The following is a 16,739-nucleotide window of genomic DNA, read 5'->3' as shown; positions in this document are numbered from 1 at the left end:
TAGGCTACCTTCAGACAAACTGGACAGGATCCGTTCCGTGATTGGTAGGTTCACGAGGTCCCAGGTAGCCACCAGAGTAGAGCTCCAGAGCTTGCTTGGTATGTTAGCTTTCGCTATGAGGATTATACCACAGGGTTGCTCCTTTGTGTCAGGTCTCTTGGAACTATTGCCGCTAGCCCCTAGTCAGGAGGTTGCGGTCCATCTGGGTCATGAGGCGGTAGCTGATCTGCTCATGTGGCAGGAGTTCTTACAGAACTGGAATAGGGTGTCCTTTTTTGTGCCCAGTGTCTCATTAGACTCTCCCAGGGTTTTTTCCGACGCCTCTTCATCTATAGGTTTCGCAGCAATTTTTGACAGCCATTGGGTGGCCGACACGTGGCCGGAGCAGGTTAGAGGTATTCAAGGTTTTTCAACGTGTTCTGCACTTTTTGAGATCTTCCCTGTAGTAGTAGCAGCCCAGCTGTGGGGTAGGCTCTGGTCCAGGAAAGTGGTCACCTTTGTCTGCGATAACGCAGCCACGGTGGAAATACTCAACAAAGGCAGATCAAAGTCCTTTCAAATCATGCGCTTTCTCAGGAGGCTTGTGTATTTATCATTATTGCATAATTTCCAATTCACCGCACAGTTCATAGAAGGGGTTAACAATGTTGCTGCAGACTCCCTGTCTAGAGCTAAATTTCATCTCTTCTTTCAGACAATGCCCGGGGCAGACGCAGCGGGCTCTCCGGTCCCCCCTTTTCAGTCCCTGATAATGGGTTGAGCTCCTACAGACACATTGCCAACGGCCTCATCGTCAGTTCACTGTCAGCCAACACCAGGAGGGCCTATCGGGTGGCATGGGAGGCTTATCAGAATTTTCTAGCCACTAACCCTCAAGACACGGAGGACTATATCTCTTCCCTACTTTGTTTTGTGGCTTTTTGCCATTCTACTTTGCATCTGTCACATAGCACCATCAAAAACTACTTGGCAGGTATCCAACACCACATGGCCCTCAGACATCCTAGTAGGCCGTCCTTGTTTGCCGCCCGTCCAATCAGAGCTATTTTAAGGGGTATTCTCAAGTTATCAGTACGCAAGGCCCCTAGTCGAGTCCCCATTTCCGGTGTACTGTTCCGAGGTGTGTCTGATGCTCTGGACGCCCTTCCCTTTGGGTTTTTGGACAGTTTAGTCATCAAGGCGGCCATTTACTTAGGGTTCTATGGTTTCCTACGACCAGGTGAGTTTACTGTTTCCTCCACTAAGTGTTTGGGGCTCTCGAAGGGCCAGTTAGTTTTCCAGGACCCATATTTTACCCTCACCCTGAAACATACTAAAACTTCCCTCACACCAGTACAGGTCAGGTTCTTCCCCTCTGGGCATAAATGGTGCCCGGTTCTGGTGTTGTGGCAGTTGCTGGCGGCACTATCAGCTCAGGTCCTTACATTTCCATTACTCCCGCACAATAACCTACCAATCACCACCTCTTGGTTCGTTAAACACGTTCGTACACTAGTAGCCGCCTTGGGCCACGATCCCAACTCCATATCTGGGCACTCATTCCGTATGGGGGCAGCATCTGCCGCTTCATGTCACAAAGTGCCCGCTCATTTGATTAAAAGCTTGGGCAGGTGGGATTCTGGTTGTTTTGAACGTTATATCCCTAACCCCCATGCTAAGTTAGCCGAGGTATTTACCTTTTTGGCTTTGTAATGTTGTTTCTGAAAATAAACCTTTTCAAACCCTATCTGTGTGTTTTTGCCCTCTATAGGCATGCCCTCCCGTACGGTTTTGGCACACCTCAGACCGTTAGGTAAGGTTGCTAGAACAATGTTCGGTAAGTACGTTGTCCGGTAAGCATTGACCACAAGTGGAAGCCTATCAGGCATAATTTGTGGGAGGAGCTGGGAGTCCCTACATATACCATCCCCTTACCTGCAACAGGTGCGTATGTAGCGTTCAATCCCTCCCAGCCCTCCCCTTTTTTCTTGTCACCATTACATAGGGCATGCCCTCTATAGGCGTGCCCTCACGTACGGTTTTGGCACATCTCAGACCGTTAGGTAAGGTTGCTAGAACAATGTTCGGTAAGTACGTTGTCCGGTAAGCATTGACCACAAACAAGACATGGTCAGAGTACTGGTCTAATAACCAACCCAGAGCAGCACCTGAAGAGGCCTTATATACATTCCCAGTGCTGAAGGGCTGGAAGTTTAACTCTAACCCATCCCGCCGAGAATTAACACAATAAACTGTTCAGACATAAAAAGCATGTCTGAACAGGTCCCAGAGCAGAAAATACAAAACACATATATGGACACAGGAAAAAGCTGATGCAAACTCTTCTGCACATGGCCAGCACATACTTTGGGCAGCACAGACCAACATACATTGTTAAGAAACATATTTCCCCCAAATGTAGCCCATGTGCCATACACAGAGAATGTGTAATGACCACGGCTGCTAGAACATAAATGATCAGAATGACAGGGTGCCGACCTGTTGGGTCCCATCGGCCAGACCCCCCGCGAACAGATATCTTATCCCCTATCTTTTGGATAGGGGTTAAGATTTCAAGGGGTGGAGTACCTCTTTAATATTTTCTAAACTCACCCAAAAAAATTATAAAAAAATATGTTTTTTAGCAATTACATGTTGTTAAAAGTCTGCAGCAATTATGCAATGTGTTCTCTTAACTCACCAAAAAGTGCTTTACAAAAAAAAGTCCAAAAAACGTAATATGGTACTCCACACCAACATGACATCTTTATCCTGCAAGCTAATTCTATTGACATCCAATTTATACAGCTTTTTTTTTTTTTATTACTGATAAAAATGTTTACATTTTTAAATATAAACTATTCTGAGCCCTACAATTTTATTGTCTAGTTCTATGGAACTCATGGGCTAATTTTTGTGCTCTAATTAGTATATTTTTTTTAATCAGTATAATTTTGGTGTACATTTCACTTTTTGATGCCTTTTTATTTATTTTTTTCTGGCATTTTTTTTTTTTTTATGTTTATGGAATTCTCTTTCCAGGATCACTAAATATTTATTTTAATAGTTTGGATATTTCTATTTATGGAGATACTTTTAATGTTTTTTTTTTTTTTGTAGCCTAGATCAGGGGTCCTCAAACTACGGCCCGCGGGCCACATGCGGCCCGCCGAACACATTTTTCCGGCCCGCCGCTGCCTGGGACATCCCTGTGTCCCGAAAGATGTTTTCGGGACACATGGATGCACTTTCGGAGACCCCTCGTTTACTTTAAAAATGCAGGGGCCGCCGGGAAGGTGGCGCACGCAGGGACGTCTCTGACGCCATGCGTGCGCCCATAGCAACGGGGCGCGGAGGAGCGGTGCAGCGATGAGGACGTGCGCTGGCCAGCTAGGTAAGTGTTACCAGCGGCACGTCGGCTTCGGTGCTCCGACCACCCCGCTCCTTTGGTCCCGGGGCTTACTGCTATGTCCGGACCGGAGGAGCGGTGGTCGGAACACTGAAGTGGGGCAGAACACAGGCATACAGCCTCCAGCCATACACTGGCTGGAGGCTGTATGTCTGTGGGGGAACATACTGCACCTAATGTGGGGGGAAATACTGCACCTAATGTGGGGAGCTATACTGCACCTAATGTGGGGGAAAATACTGCACCTAATATGGGGAACTATACTGCACCTAATGTGGTGGACTATACTGCACCTAATGTGGGGGAAAATACTGCACCTAATATGGGGAACTATACTGCACCTAAAGTGGGGGGAAATACTGCACCTAATGTGGGGAGCTATACTGCACCTAATGTGGGGGAAAATACTGCACCTAATATGGGGAACTATACTGCACCTAATGTGGTGGACTATACTGCACCTAATGTGGGGGAAAATACTGCACCTAATATGGGGAACTATACTGCACCTAATGTAGGGGAAAATACTGCACCTAATGTGGGGGAAATACTGCACCTAATGTGGGGGAACTATACTGCACCTAATGTGGGGGAAAATACTGCACCTAATGTGGGGGAAAATACTGCACCTAATGTGGGGGAAAATACTGCACCTAATGTGGGGGAACTATACTGCACCTAATGTGGGGGAACTATACTGCACCTAATGTGGGGGAAAATACTGCACCTAATGTGGGGGAACTATACTGCACCTAATGTGGGGGACTATACTGCACCTAATGTGGGGGACTATACTGCCCCTAATGTGGGGGACTATACTGCACCTAATGTGGGGGACTATACTGCACCTAATGTGGGGGACTATACTGCACCTAATGTAGGAGCTATACTGCACCTAATTTGGGGGATCTATACTGCACCTAATGTGGGGGAAAATACTGCACCTAATGTGGGGGAAAATACTGCACCTAATGTGGGAGCTATACTGCACCTAATGTGGGAGATCTCTACTGCACCTAATGTGGGGGAAGATGCTGCACCTAATGTGGGGATCTATACTGCACCTAATGTGGGGGAACTATACTGCACCTAATGTGGGGAGAACTATACTGCACCTAATGTGGGGAGAACTATACTGCACCTAATGTGGGGAGAACTATACTGCACCTAATGTGGGGAGAACTATACTGCACCTAATGTGGGGAGAACTATACTGCACCTAATGTGGGGAGAACTATGCTGCACCTAATGTGGGGAGAACTATACTGCACCTAATGTGGGGAGAACTATACTGCACCTAATGTGGGGAGAACTATACTGCACCTAATGTGGGGAGAACTGTACTGCACCTAATGTGGGGAGAACTGTACTGCACCTAATGTGGGGAGAACTGTACTGCACCTAATGTGGCGAGAACTGTACTGCACCTAATGTGGGGGGAACTGTACTGCACCTATTGTGGGGGAACTGTACTGCCAACCCTAATGTGTGGGAACTACAACCTAATGTGGGGGGAACTGTGCTGCGTACTTAAAGTAATAGTCCACTAATAAGATATATGTGTGCATAGGAATTTGTTCATGTTTTGTTATCTATAGTCCGGCCCTCCAACGGTCTGAGGGACCGTGAATTGGCCCCCCGTTTAAAAAGTTTGAGGACCCCTGGCATAGACGGAAAAAGGGGTGATTGCAATTTATTGGAGTTGGATTTGTTTATATTCTCTAAAACATGCCTGCCATGCAGGAGTACCAATCTGAGGTGTGACTGTGCAGGCAACCTCCTAAATGCCACAATCACTATTGATTATGGAATTAACGAGGTTAAGTTACTCACAACACAGTAATCTGTAATGTCAGTCAAAAATAGTGAGTGTTGGCTGCTGATATCAATTGGCACCTATCCTGCATGGAGTGGGTTTAACTCCTGAATTCTTTCCATGCACAACGTAATACCTCTATAAATGTTAAAAGACAAACTGAAGGTTGTCAAGGGGTTAAAAAAATAACCATAAACAGGCTTTGCATCACCATTATCTGACACAGCCCATGCTTTCACTTTTCTGTCGATGGACCTGTGTGAAGTTTTTATTGGTACTTTTCAATACATGTGACTTTTGATCACTTTTAACCTTAAAACAGAAATTCTGGTACAAGGGTACTTTTCATTTTACCATTCAGGATAAAAAACATGATTAGAGCTGAGCGAGCCCCGAAAACTCAACTTCGACTCGAATTTCAGGGTGCCCTAGAGGACTTTCGAACATTTGTCGATTCAGCTCGCTCTATTTGGGCAACGTGCGCAATAATAACAGAAGGGATGAAGAACACATGGCGTTTTGGCACATAGGGGAAAGGAGATAGTACTGGGGTAGTGAGCTCACATGATGACCCCAGGTTATGCAACGATTTGCTGATCTATATATCAATTAGGCCCAGGCCAATAGGAGACAGCAATGGAAGTAGGGGTTTAGAAACATTTAAAACCTCTTATATTGTGTGCAGCAAGCATTCTGGAGAGAGATAGTGAGAGTAGGAGTCAGATTAACCGTGCAGACCCCAGAAAGCCTTCTCATATTCTAATCTATACAAGTATCAGCCAATTAGAGCTAGTTATTTCCCCCACAATAAAAGCCATTCAGTCAAAAATAAACTTGACTTTAGACTTTACTCAGAGTAAAGACTAAGTCAAGTCTAGTCAAGTTAGAGTTGGTCAAGTCTAGAAATCTGTAACTGGCCATCCACCATGTCCAGGAATACCACTGTACCTTTGTCTTCTGATGTGGAAATGTATTGCTTTGTTATCCTGCAACATTTCTTTTAGTAAACTTTTAATGTGATTCCCAACAACCTGGCATTTGAGGAATTTTTTTCTCGGCACTTGGCACCATCAACTGCTTTTTGTTTGAGTGTGGTAGGTTAGCACTCCTGGCGTCACAAACATTTATATGGCCAGCCACGTATGCAAACAATCTACACTACATTCCATTCAATCCTATAACTTACTACACTGAGGGGGAGCAAGGAACCCATGATTAGACATCAGATGTTGATACTAAGAGGAGTGGTGGGGTTGATTAGGAGGAATTTGATGATGAGGATATCAGCAGGCCTGCTGGTCTGATCAGCTTAGGAGCAGGTGATGACAATGCTGCATCTGCAGACTGTAGAAAAATACTTTCCAAGGGATAATTCTTTATTATGTTACCAGATGCAGGAATTTAGGTACAGTGTCGTCTCTGCAGAGAGAAAGTAAGGCACAGCCAGGGTTCGACTTTAGGAATTAGGTCTCTACATGGAGATGCATCACAAGACCTGGCAACAAGTATCCCAAGTTCACCAATGCTTTCTGTCTGATGGCTACAGCTAACACTACTTTACCACTGCCTGATGTCCGCTGGCTACAGTAACCACTAGTGATGAGTGGCAGGGGCCATATTTAAATTCGTGAAATTCGCATATTCGCTATGTTCGTTCTCTTTTTTTTTCATCTGAAATGAGTAATGAAATTTGCACAGTACACAGGCGCAATTATATCTTTCAACTAAAAGAAAGGAGGGATAAGGTCCAGTCTGAAAGTGCCGATATTCGCATAAATACTTGCATAAACAGTTGCATAAATTCAGGTAAAAAAAGAATATTCATCATTACAAATATATATCACTATATTGTATATATTTCCGAAATTGCGAAGTGCGGATATTTGCAGTAAAAATTTGCATTTTGAATATTCGCGCTCAACACTAGTAACCACTAGTCCCCGCTTTGCACATCATGTGGTGAAGAGAATGGGTCACTCCATGCAGATGTTGTGAGCAACACATAGCATGCTGCAGAAGTGTTGCAGAGTAATAGCTATGGTGAGGGCCATTTCACTATATGAAATTAAAAAAACAAATTTCTTCATGTTAGACTTGGAATTCTTCTAAAGGGAGAATTTTATATAGATTTTTTTAAATGTTGAAAATTTGGGGAAAAAAACCTTTTTTGAATTATTTGAAAGACTTATTGTTTAAAAACTTGTAAAACTTTAAAAATTTGTCAAACTCCTTGTTGATTTGAAAAACCACTTCTTTAGCCTCCAGTGTTAGCATCAGAGAAAAAGTTTAGCACCTCAAGCAGCATCGTCACCCCTAAGTTAACAATATTGTCTGCCAGTAATATGAAAAAACTCACATTTGTAAAACTGAATCAGGCATGGATCAGCATAGAATTTTAACCTTGTATGCCAGATGCCACTGATTAGACAGTACTTCCACCACACATGCTGTATGCTGGCTACTACTTGACTGCAACTTCCTGCTGTTTTCTGGCCACCACATTTGGACACCTCCTGCTGTATGTTGGCTACTAAAGGCATGCCACTTCCAACAGTAAGCTGTATACTACCAGGCCACATGTCGACCATCTTCCGCTGAATGTTGGATACTACTGTATGCCACCTCCTGCTGTATGCTGGATACTAATAACCTCCTTATGTATGCTACTACAAGTAGCCACCTCCTGCTGCATGCTGGATACTACAGGAACGCCACCTACTGCTGTATGCTGGGTACTATATTGCCCCACCTTCTGATGTATTCTGGATACTATCAGGCAAAGCAGTCCACCACCTCCTGATGTATTCTGGCAACTACAAGGGCACCACCTTCCTATGTATGCTGGATACTATAAGTATGCCACCTCCTGCTGTACGCTGGCTGCTACATGTTTACCACCTTCTGATGTACACTGGCAACTAGCGGTCTACCAACTTCTGATGTATGCTGGATCTTATCAGTGCCACCAGTCTCCCACCTCCTGATATATGATGGCTACTATTGGTCCGCCACCTCCTGCTGTACACTTGTTACTACTAACCCCGCCAGCTCCTGCTGTATGTTGGCATCTACAGGTTCGCCACCTTTTGATGTACATTGGATACTTCCAGACCAGTCCGTCATTTCCTGACATATGCTGGCTATGAACAGTTCACCACCTCCTGCTGTATGCTGGAACTACAAGCCTCACCAGTCTGCCACCTCCTGATGTATGCTGGCTACTAGGGGACCACCACTTCCTGTTGTACACTAGCTTCCTCAAGTCCCACCAGGTCACCACATCCTGCTGTATGCTTGCTTATGCAATTTTGCAACCTTCTGATGTAGGCTGGATATTACCACCCCCACCAGTCCACACATCCTGCTGTATGCTGGCTACTACTTGCCTGCCATCTCCTAATGTATGCTGATTACTATTAGTACCAGCACTTCTTGCTGTACACTAGCTTCTACAAGTCCCACCAGGTCACCATCTCCTGCTGTTTGCTTGCGACTAAAAAATTCACCACCTCCTGATGTTTGCTCGATTTTACAAGTTTGCAACCTTCTGATGTACGATTGCTACTACAACCCAGCAGTCCGCCACCTACTGATGTATGCTTTCTTTTTTAAGTCCCATCAGGTAACCACCTCCTGCTTTACGATGAATATTATCAGTCCCACCAGTCTGCCACCTCCTGCTGTATACTGGCAACTACTGGATGCCCCTCCGGCATTATGCAGGTTACAACTCCCACCAGTCCATCACCCTTGCTTCTGCTACTTCCAGCCAGCCTAAACACAATCCATAATCCCTAAAAAGGGATAAATTTTTTGGCTTTTCATACAAAAGCAAATTATTCTTCACTATTTTGAGACTCTAATCCTGTTTTAACTCTTGTGTTTCCCAGCTAAAAACATGTTGGAACTCCCAAAAAGGGAAAAACTTTCTTAGATCAGGTAATTTTTTCTAAATTTAAAAAAGTGATTTTCTTACTGTGTGGACTGAGGAAGCGGATTTTTGTTGAAACGCGTGGCATTGTGGGTAATGAAATTCCCTCATTGTATCTTGGTCTCAGCGCCTGATTGATCCTGCTGTTTGTTGGAGGAGTTCCCTTGGTTTTGTGCTGAATATTGGCGTGGAGCAGCTGCAGAGACCTGCTATCATACACACTCAACCCCATTGTTGTACTTGGTCGGAGTGGAGCTTTCCTTGGTGAGCGCAGTTCACATTCGGCTTTATCCTAAGGTATTACATTAAGGAGCGCATGCTGTTGTTTATTTTTTTTTCTCTCGGATCATCAATTTCGTCCTCCAACTATCCTAAAGGAATATTTTCAGGTTATTATTTTCAAAGAATTTTAAATAATTTGACTTTATTTTCAAAATTTCAACATCAACATTTAAAAAAAATCAACTTCATTTACAAAGTGTCAACATTTAAAAAATCAACCTAATTTTCAAAATTTCAATAATTAAAAAATGTACTGTAACTCCCCTAAAAGAAAAATTTCTATTTTTTTAAACATTTTTTTACTGTCTATAGGTTCCTATTCCAACTTCCAAAAGAAGAGTTTTGTAAGATTTTTTTCAAAATTTACAAAAGTGACTTCTTTACTGTCATCAGTTTCTTCCCTAATTGAAGCCACCATCATTAATGCTGCTACTCCCAAAAAGGGATCTTATTTTGGAAAGCTTGGAAAAAGCCACTGTGTCTTCCGATACCTCTCTGTGCATTTAAACATTGGCATGCATCTGCTAACAACTAGGGACACTTTATGCAGCTTTACATTAGTATTATTAAAAATAAAAATCCACTACAGCATTAACCCCTGAAGGACACAGCCCATTTTGTCCTTAAAGGGGTACTCCGGCTCTAAGACATCTTATCCCCTATCCAAACTCTTTTATATTTCCGTTCACAGACCCATATGAGGGCTTGTTTTTTGTGTTGTACTTTGTAATGACATCACTCATTTTACGCTAAAATATAAGGAAAACCTCCAAAAAATATTTTTTATGTATGGAAATTTAAACGAAAATCACAATTTTGCTAATCTGGAAGGGGTTTTGTTTTCACGTTGTACACTTTACAGTAAAAATTACATGTTTTCTTTATTATGGCTACATACTTTTCTATTATTTTACTGCTTTTACATCAAACTTTTTTTTTTTAATAAAATCAGTAATTTTAAAATTGCCCTATTTTGACTACCTTCAACTTTGTTATTTTTCCATATTCAGGGATGTGTGGGAGTTTTTTGCGCAATGATCTGTAGTTTGTTTCAGTACCACTTTTACATATATAAGACTTTTTGGTCGCTTTTTAGACATTTTTTGCCGTTTGATGTGACAAAAAAACTGAAATTTTTGACTTTTTGCTTTTAAGTTTCTGCTGTTCGCCATAGGGGATAATTAAAATTATATTTTTATAGTTCGGACATTTATGCACGCGATGATACCAAATATTTTTATAATTTATTGTTCTTTACATTTTTGGTATTAAAATAGGGAAAAGGGGTGATTTAAAACTTTATTGGGAGAGGGTTTTTTTTCTAATTTTTTTCCCTTTTTCCCCCCTTTTTTTTATATTTAGTTTAAACTTTTTTAGTCCCCATAGAGGACTATTTATAGCAACCATTAGATTGGTAATACTGTTAAGTGCTATGTATAGGGCATAGCACTGATCACTATTATCACGATCTTCTGCTTTGGTCTGTTGGAAGGCAGATCAGTGCAGAAGACCCCGGGAGACGGATGGAGACCTCTTCGCTGATCTGATCCACTTGATCATGCTGCGGGCGATCAGATCAGCCATTTTAAGTGCCGCATTGCCGCAGATGCCGTGATCTGTATTGATCATGGCATCCGAGGAGTTAATGGCGGACATCAGTGTGATCACTGCTGACAACCACCGGGACCCGTCGTGCAAGAAGTAAATGTACGGTGCTGTGCATTAAACAAGCTGTTAGTAACCATGGGGTACCACATGACGCTGTAACTTATCCTTAAAACAATGTCAAAATGACTTGATTACATTCCTGGCAGTGCTATAAAGGGCTTTAGAGCTCTTAGACAGTGTTATACACATGTTTCGGGTTCTAATTTATTGCTTGTTCTGGGCTAACTAATTCGACCAGAATCAAACATTTCCTGAAAGTTTGGAGAGCTTGCTGACTTGATCTTCTGAAAAGTTTGCTCATCACTAAGCATGATTTTTTATAGTTTTGCATACAGACATGAATCTGATCAAGATGTTTGATCATATGTACAATAATCTATAACATTTCTGTATTGCAATGAGTCCCTAGCAGGGTACACTAGAAGTGTTAACATGGCAGGTTTAGGGGCTTATGGTTGCCAAATAACCACTTGACAAAATTCAATGGCATAGAGGCTTCACATCCAATCACTTAGATACTGAAGGTGTTATTAGTCATGGCATCTAGGTGGTTAAACACCCAGTGTAAGCTATAAAACACTTCCAGACACCTGCCATACATTGAATGTGTTCCACTCCTGAACCTGCACCATAATCCCCGCCAATACATTTTGACATTTATGTGTAGTATGTTAGAAAGGGGTTAAATATTGTTCACGTCAACACATCCTACTGTATTATTACTGCAGTGATCTTTGTCGCTCTTCTCCAACTTCTACACAAAGAGCCAAACCTAATTTTAGCTCAAATTTTTTCTCAAGGGAAGTTTTGTTAATGTAAAACACTATATAATACATTGCTTTGTTGTTATACATCCTCTACACTCAAAAAGGCATCGGGACCTTTATGTGTGTTTACATATGCATGGGATATAGGTAAGAGAATATTTATATAACTATGTAATGCTAAACCTCCCCTTACCACTATGCTTGTTTGGATGGGACAATAAACTCTGAACTTATTGGCCATGAGTGGATTGGACTATATATGTTGTAAAATGTAGGAACCTTTGGTTGGAAAAACAAACAAACATTATTTTAAATAAACTATTAAATCTATCTGATAAGAAGATGGCATATTGCTAGCATATGCCCTCACTTGGGTATCCAACCTTCTAAAAATAAAGAGGTTACAGGGCTGATTTAGCAATGTATTCCACTGCAGCTCAGCCCCATTCACTTGGGCACAGAGGATGGTCAGGACTGTCGCTGTGCAGGTAAGAACAGTTAAGAGGCCACAGTGTCAAACAAGCACTGCAGTCTCTTCATTATCAGAGAATTAGCCAACACAGTTTCAGAGGAAGACTGCTTTGGGATCTGTTCACACAGGCTGATTTTCAGCAGATTTTCTGCAGCATGTTTGCAGCAGAAAATCTGCAGCAAGATTTACTACTATTGACTTTCAATGGGTCTGTGGAATTCAAAGGTAGCAAAATCTGCTGCACATTTTCTGCAGCAAACATGCTGGGGAAAGTCTGCAGGTAATCAACACATGTGAAAGGTGTTGTGTTCAGTTATTTACATTGAAATCTCCAGCAGAAAATCTGCAGCTTCAAATCTGTGTGTGAGTTACAAGCATTTGAGTCTTTGCATGTGTTCCGTTTTTCTGCATTGGAATTTGGATGCAATCTGCTGAGGAAGACCTGCAGAGGCTAGAACCTACAATGGGAAACATGCTCATAACCTGTCTGTGTGAACGTACCCTTAGAGTACATTCACACATGCATATTTTGCTGCAGATTTTCTGCTGCTAATTTTGCTACCCATTTACTTCAAAGGGCAGAGTTAATATCAACATAAAAAAAAAAATGATCCAACACTTGGCACTCTATGTGGCTTTAATAACATACTTGTGAATAAAAGATACACCAACTTCACATCACAGATTCAGATCTTGAAACGTTTTGAGCGCATGTGCTCTTTGCCACTGGCTTTCAAGCACATGCCCTCTAAATGCGTCAAGTTCTGAACCTGTGCTGAAAAGTTGGTGTATCTTTTATTCATGAGGATGTAAATAAAGCCACATAGAGTTCCAAGTGCTGGATAATTTTGTTTTCTTTTTTACTGTGTGGACACCACAAGCTGTGGATCCATGCACTGGAGCTATCGGGAGGTGAGCTGGACTTTGTCTGTAGTGTAAACGTACCCTTGAGGGCTATCCTTTGTATGTGTGCCCTTAACTGCATTTCATGTTCAGCCTTATGGATTCTTTCATATTTCTTATATAGTGTCATCATATTCTGCAGGCTTGGACAGAGATTGTAATCATAAGAAGCCAATTAACCTATCAATATGTTTTTAGAATGTGAGAAGAAAGGAGAGGAAATCCACACACATATGGGAAGAGCATACATACTCCATTCAGATGCTTATTTTGGTCAGATTTGAAACCAGGACCCCAGCCCTGCAGGTGAATGGTGCTAGTCACTAAGCCACTGTACTGCCCTTGTAGACTGTAGATATATATATATATCTTATTTACAGATTACTAGAATTTTCAGATTAGAATTTTCAAAGTGAAGATGAAATCTGTAAGCCACTCCAATGCAAGTGAATCTGGTTTCTCCATCCAAGGACTTTCCAATGCCTCAGAACTTAGATTTCCAGTATTCCTGGTATGTTTATACGTCTACCTCTGCATTCTTACAGGTAATTTAATGATTTTTACTATTATTTCTGCAAATTCTCACCTACATATCCCTATGTATATTTTGCTAATGAACCTCTCAGCAGCAGATGTTATTTATGCATCAAATATTCTACCAAATTTGATGGCTATTACGATCACAAAAAACACTGCCATTACTTTTATTGGCTGTATAACACAAATGTATGTCTACATAGTATTGACTTGTACTCAGGTTCTTTTGCTAGAGGTTATGGCATATGACCGATATGTAGCTATCTGCTACCCACTGCGGTACTCACACCTTATGAGTATGAGACATTGTGCTGGACTTGCAGTAGCGGCATGGACCTTTAGCTTTCTTATTTCCATTGGACATTGTGTGCTCATCTCTAACCAGTCCTTCTGTGACTCACATCTTATTAATCATTTTTACTGTGATATTGCCCCTCTATTAAAACTTACTTGCAGTGATACATATGATGTAGAAATAATGAATTATATTGAAGGTGTACTTGTAACATTCAATGCCTTTGTGTTTACTATTATTTCTTATATGTTTATTATCTCTACCATACTGAAAATAAAGTCTTCCGAAGGTCGTCTTAAAGCGTTTTCTACCTGCTCCTCACACCTCACTTGTGTAATTCTTTTTTATGGGACTTTATTTCTTTTGTACATGAGGCCCTCATCGAGTTATTCACCTGAACGAGACAAATTTTTTGCTCTGTTATCTGGGGTGCTTATTCCTATATTGAACCCTGTTATTTATAGTTTGAAAAATCAGGAATTTAAAGTTGGTTTTAAGAATCTTAGAAAAAAAATGTTACATTACAGTTAGTAAGAACTTACTTTTGGTTATAAAAATGGTTGTGTTTTTCTTTATAAATTTGTTTTTCAGCAAAAACTTGAAAATGCATCAACAAATTGATGTGATCAGTAGTGATGAGCGGCATTGCCCATATTCGAATTTGTGATATTTCGCAAATATATAGATGAATATCCATCCTATATTTGTGAATTTTGCGTATTTGCTGTATTCGCATGTGCAAATATTTGCATATGCGATTATTCGCATATTCGAGGAAGAAAACAGTGAGGGGGTGGGCAACTTTACTATTGGTTGCTAGGGATGTTTTTGATAACCTCTGATAAGTGTATTTGCATCACTATAATTGGCCCACAAGTGAAAAGAAGGAATATGTGATTATGCGCACATGCGAATATTCACATATGCGAATATGCGCATATGCGAATAGTCACACATGCGAATATGCTCATATCCGAAAAAAAGTGAATATTCGCAATTTCGAATATATAGTGAATATATTCGCAATATTCGCAATATTCGCGATAAAAATTTGAAATGCGAATATCCGCGACCAACACTAGTGATCAGTTCTTTTCTGCACTTATAGCTCTGTTCCAGTCTTCTAATAAAGCCTGATAATAATAGTGCATGACTGTATGTTTACTATTTACATTAAGTAGTCAAGATATTACTGTTTACATCACTGTTTACTGTTTTTGCATTTTCAACTATTGCACATCTATAAATGCATAATGTATGTAATCTGCATTTAAATAGGAATACTGTTTTGGAATAATTTATAACCAATATATAAAGATCAGACTTTGTGTTTACTTTTCTTTCTCTTGTCTCTAGCAGCAATAAAGTTATTGATTACTTCATTCACAGAATTACACAGTGGATACATACATTAAATAGCTATGCAGTGAAAATTCTTTATGTAGACCACCTAAAATTGCCTTAAAAAATGTTCCTTTATAGGGGTGGTCTTTTTAAAGAAAATGGACATGATGCATAATGTATGGTGGACTTCTGAAATCTGGTCTGGATAAGGGGATAAGGTTTCAGTGTATTTTAAATATAAAGATACATTCTACACTCCTAAAAAAACAAAAAAACAAAAACAAAAAAAAATACATTTTTATGGGAATTACAAGACATTAAGCTTCATAACTTAGCTTAGAAAGGGGTCCCTTTTAGGCATCAAGTATATTTAGAACATGGGAAATTATCAATGTTGTCTCCCATCTGCCTTTTTATTTAGGTCTGCCAGTAATCCACAAACAAGTTGTCATTGTCTTTAATCTTGCTTTTTTCATTCCCTGCTTTTTGTGGGTGGAAGTAACCTCATTTAACTGCTGGGTGCCATTGTAGTTTCTGTGTAGTTGCTATTAACATCTCAGCCACCGGTAAATTCTTAATAACATGATAGGGGTGGCAAAAAGGGGCATGGAGGGTCAAATTATCAGGTATTTAATTACTAAATGTGGAGGTGTGAATGCTTTATGACATATAATGTCTCTCCAGTAACGAATACAAAAAGGATACCCTCATGGGCTGGTGGGAAACTACAAATCTTAAATTTCATAAATTACTATTTAGGTAGGTGGTAAACTGACCAATCTCTGTCAATCCTGATGTCCAAATGAACAGGAGATCATCAATATACCTGACTAACCATACAATGGGGTCCCTGTTTGAATCAGAAAAAGCACATTAAAGCATTCACCAGGGAATGGAGAATACGGCCTCCCCCAGTTTGTAAACTTATATCCCAGCTGTTTGGTTATTCCGCTGAACAGTCAAAGAGACTGGCTCAGTCACTGCGGCATGCCTCCTCCACACTCCTAGCCTGAAGTCCGTTACACCAATCATGTGGGTCATGGTGGGGTAGAGGCAGGGAGGAGGCATGTTGCAGTTACTCAGCCGGCCCCTCTAACTGTTCAGTGAAATTACCAAATAGTCTGGATATAAGTTTACAAACAACAGGCAAAGTACAGTAAGTAAAGTTATGGTCTGTTACGTCTCAATATGCCCTAACTACCCCGAATGGAGGTGATATACACTTTAAATCAAGCACTTTCCCTTTAAAATATAGACTTTCACTGTAGGGCGTTTTATCCATTCCAGGTAGCAGTGATAAATGTCCTCTAACTATTGACGTGCATCTAATCTATAA

The 16,739-nt window shown here is 41.0% G+C and overlaps 1 protein-coding gene across 1 annotated transcript; it reads left to right on the top strand.

Annotated features, from left to right (window-relative positions):
• The first annotated feature begins 13,645 nt into the window (after positions 1-13,645).
• LOC130344672 (olfactory receptor 5A2-like) lies at positions 13,646-14,590 on the top strand. Its single transcript, XM_056554446.1, has one exon. It carries the CDS (start codon positions 13,646-13,648, stop codon positions 14,588-14,590), a length of 945 nt encoding a protein of 314 aa, XP_056410421.1.
• The last annotated feature ends 2,149 nt before the right edge of the window (positions 14,591-16,739 follow it).

This window comes from Hyla sarda, unplaced genomic scaffold, assembly GCF_029499605.1.
Source record: "Hyla sarda isolate aHylSar1 unplaced genomic scaffold, aHylSar1.hap1 scaffold_728, whole genome shotgun sequence".
NCBI classification, from domain to species: domain Eukaryota; kingdom Metazoa; phylum Chordata; class Amphibia; order Anura; family Hylidae; genus Hyla; species Hyla sarda.
Note: the sequence above shows the minus strand (reverse complement) of the source record. Positions and strands in the feature narration are given on the sequence as shown.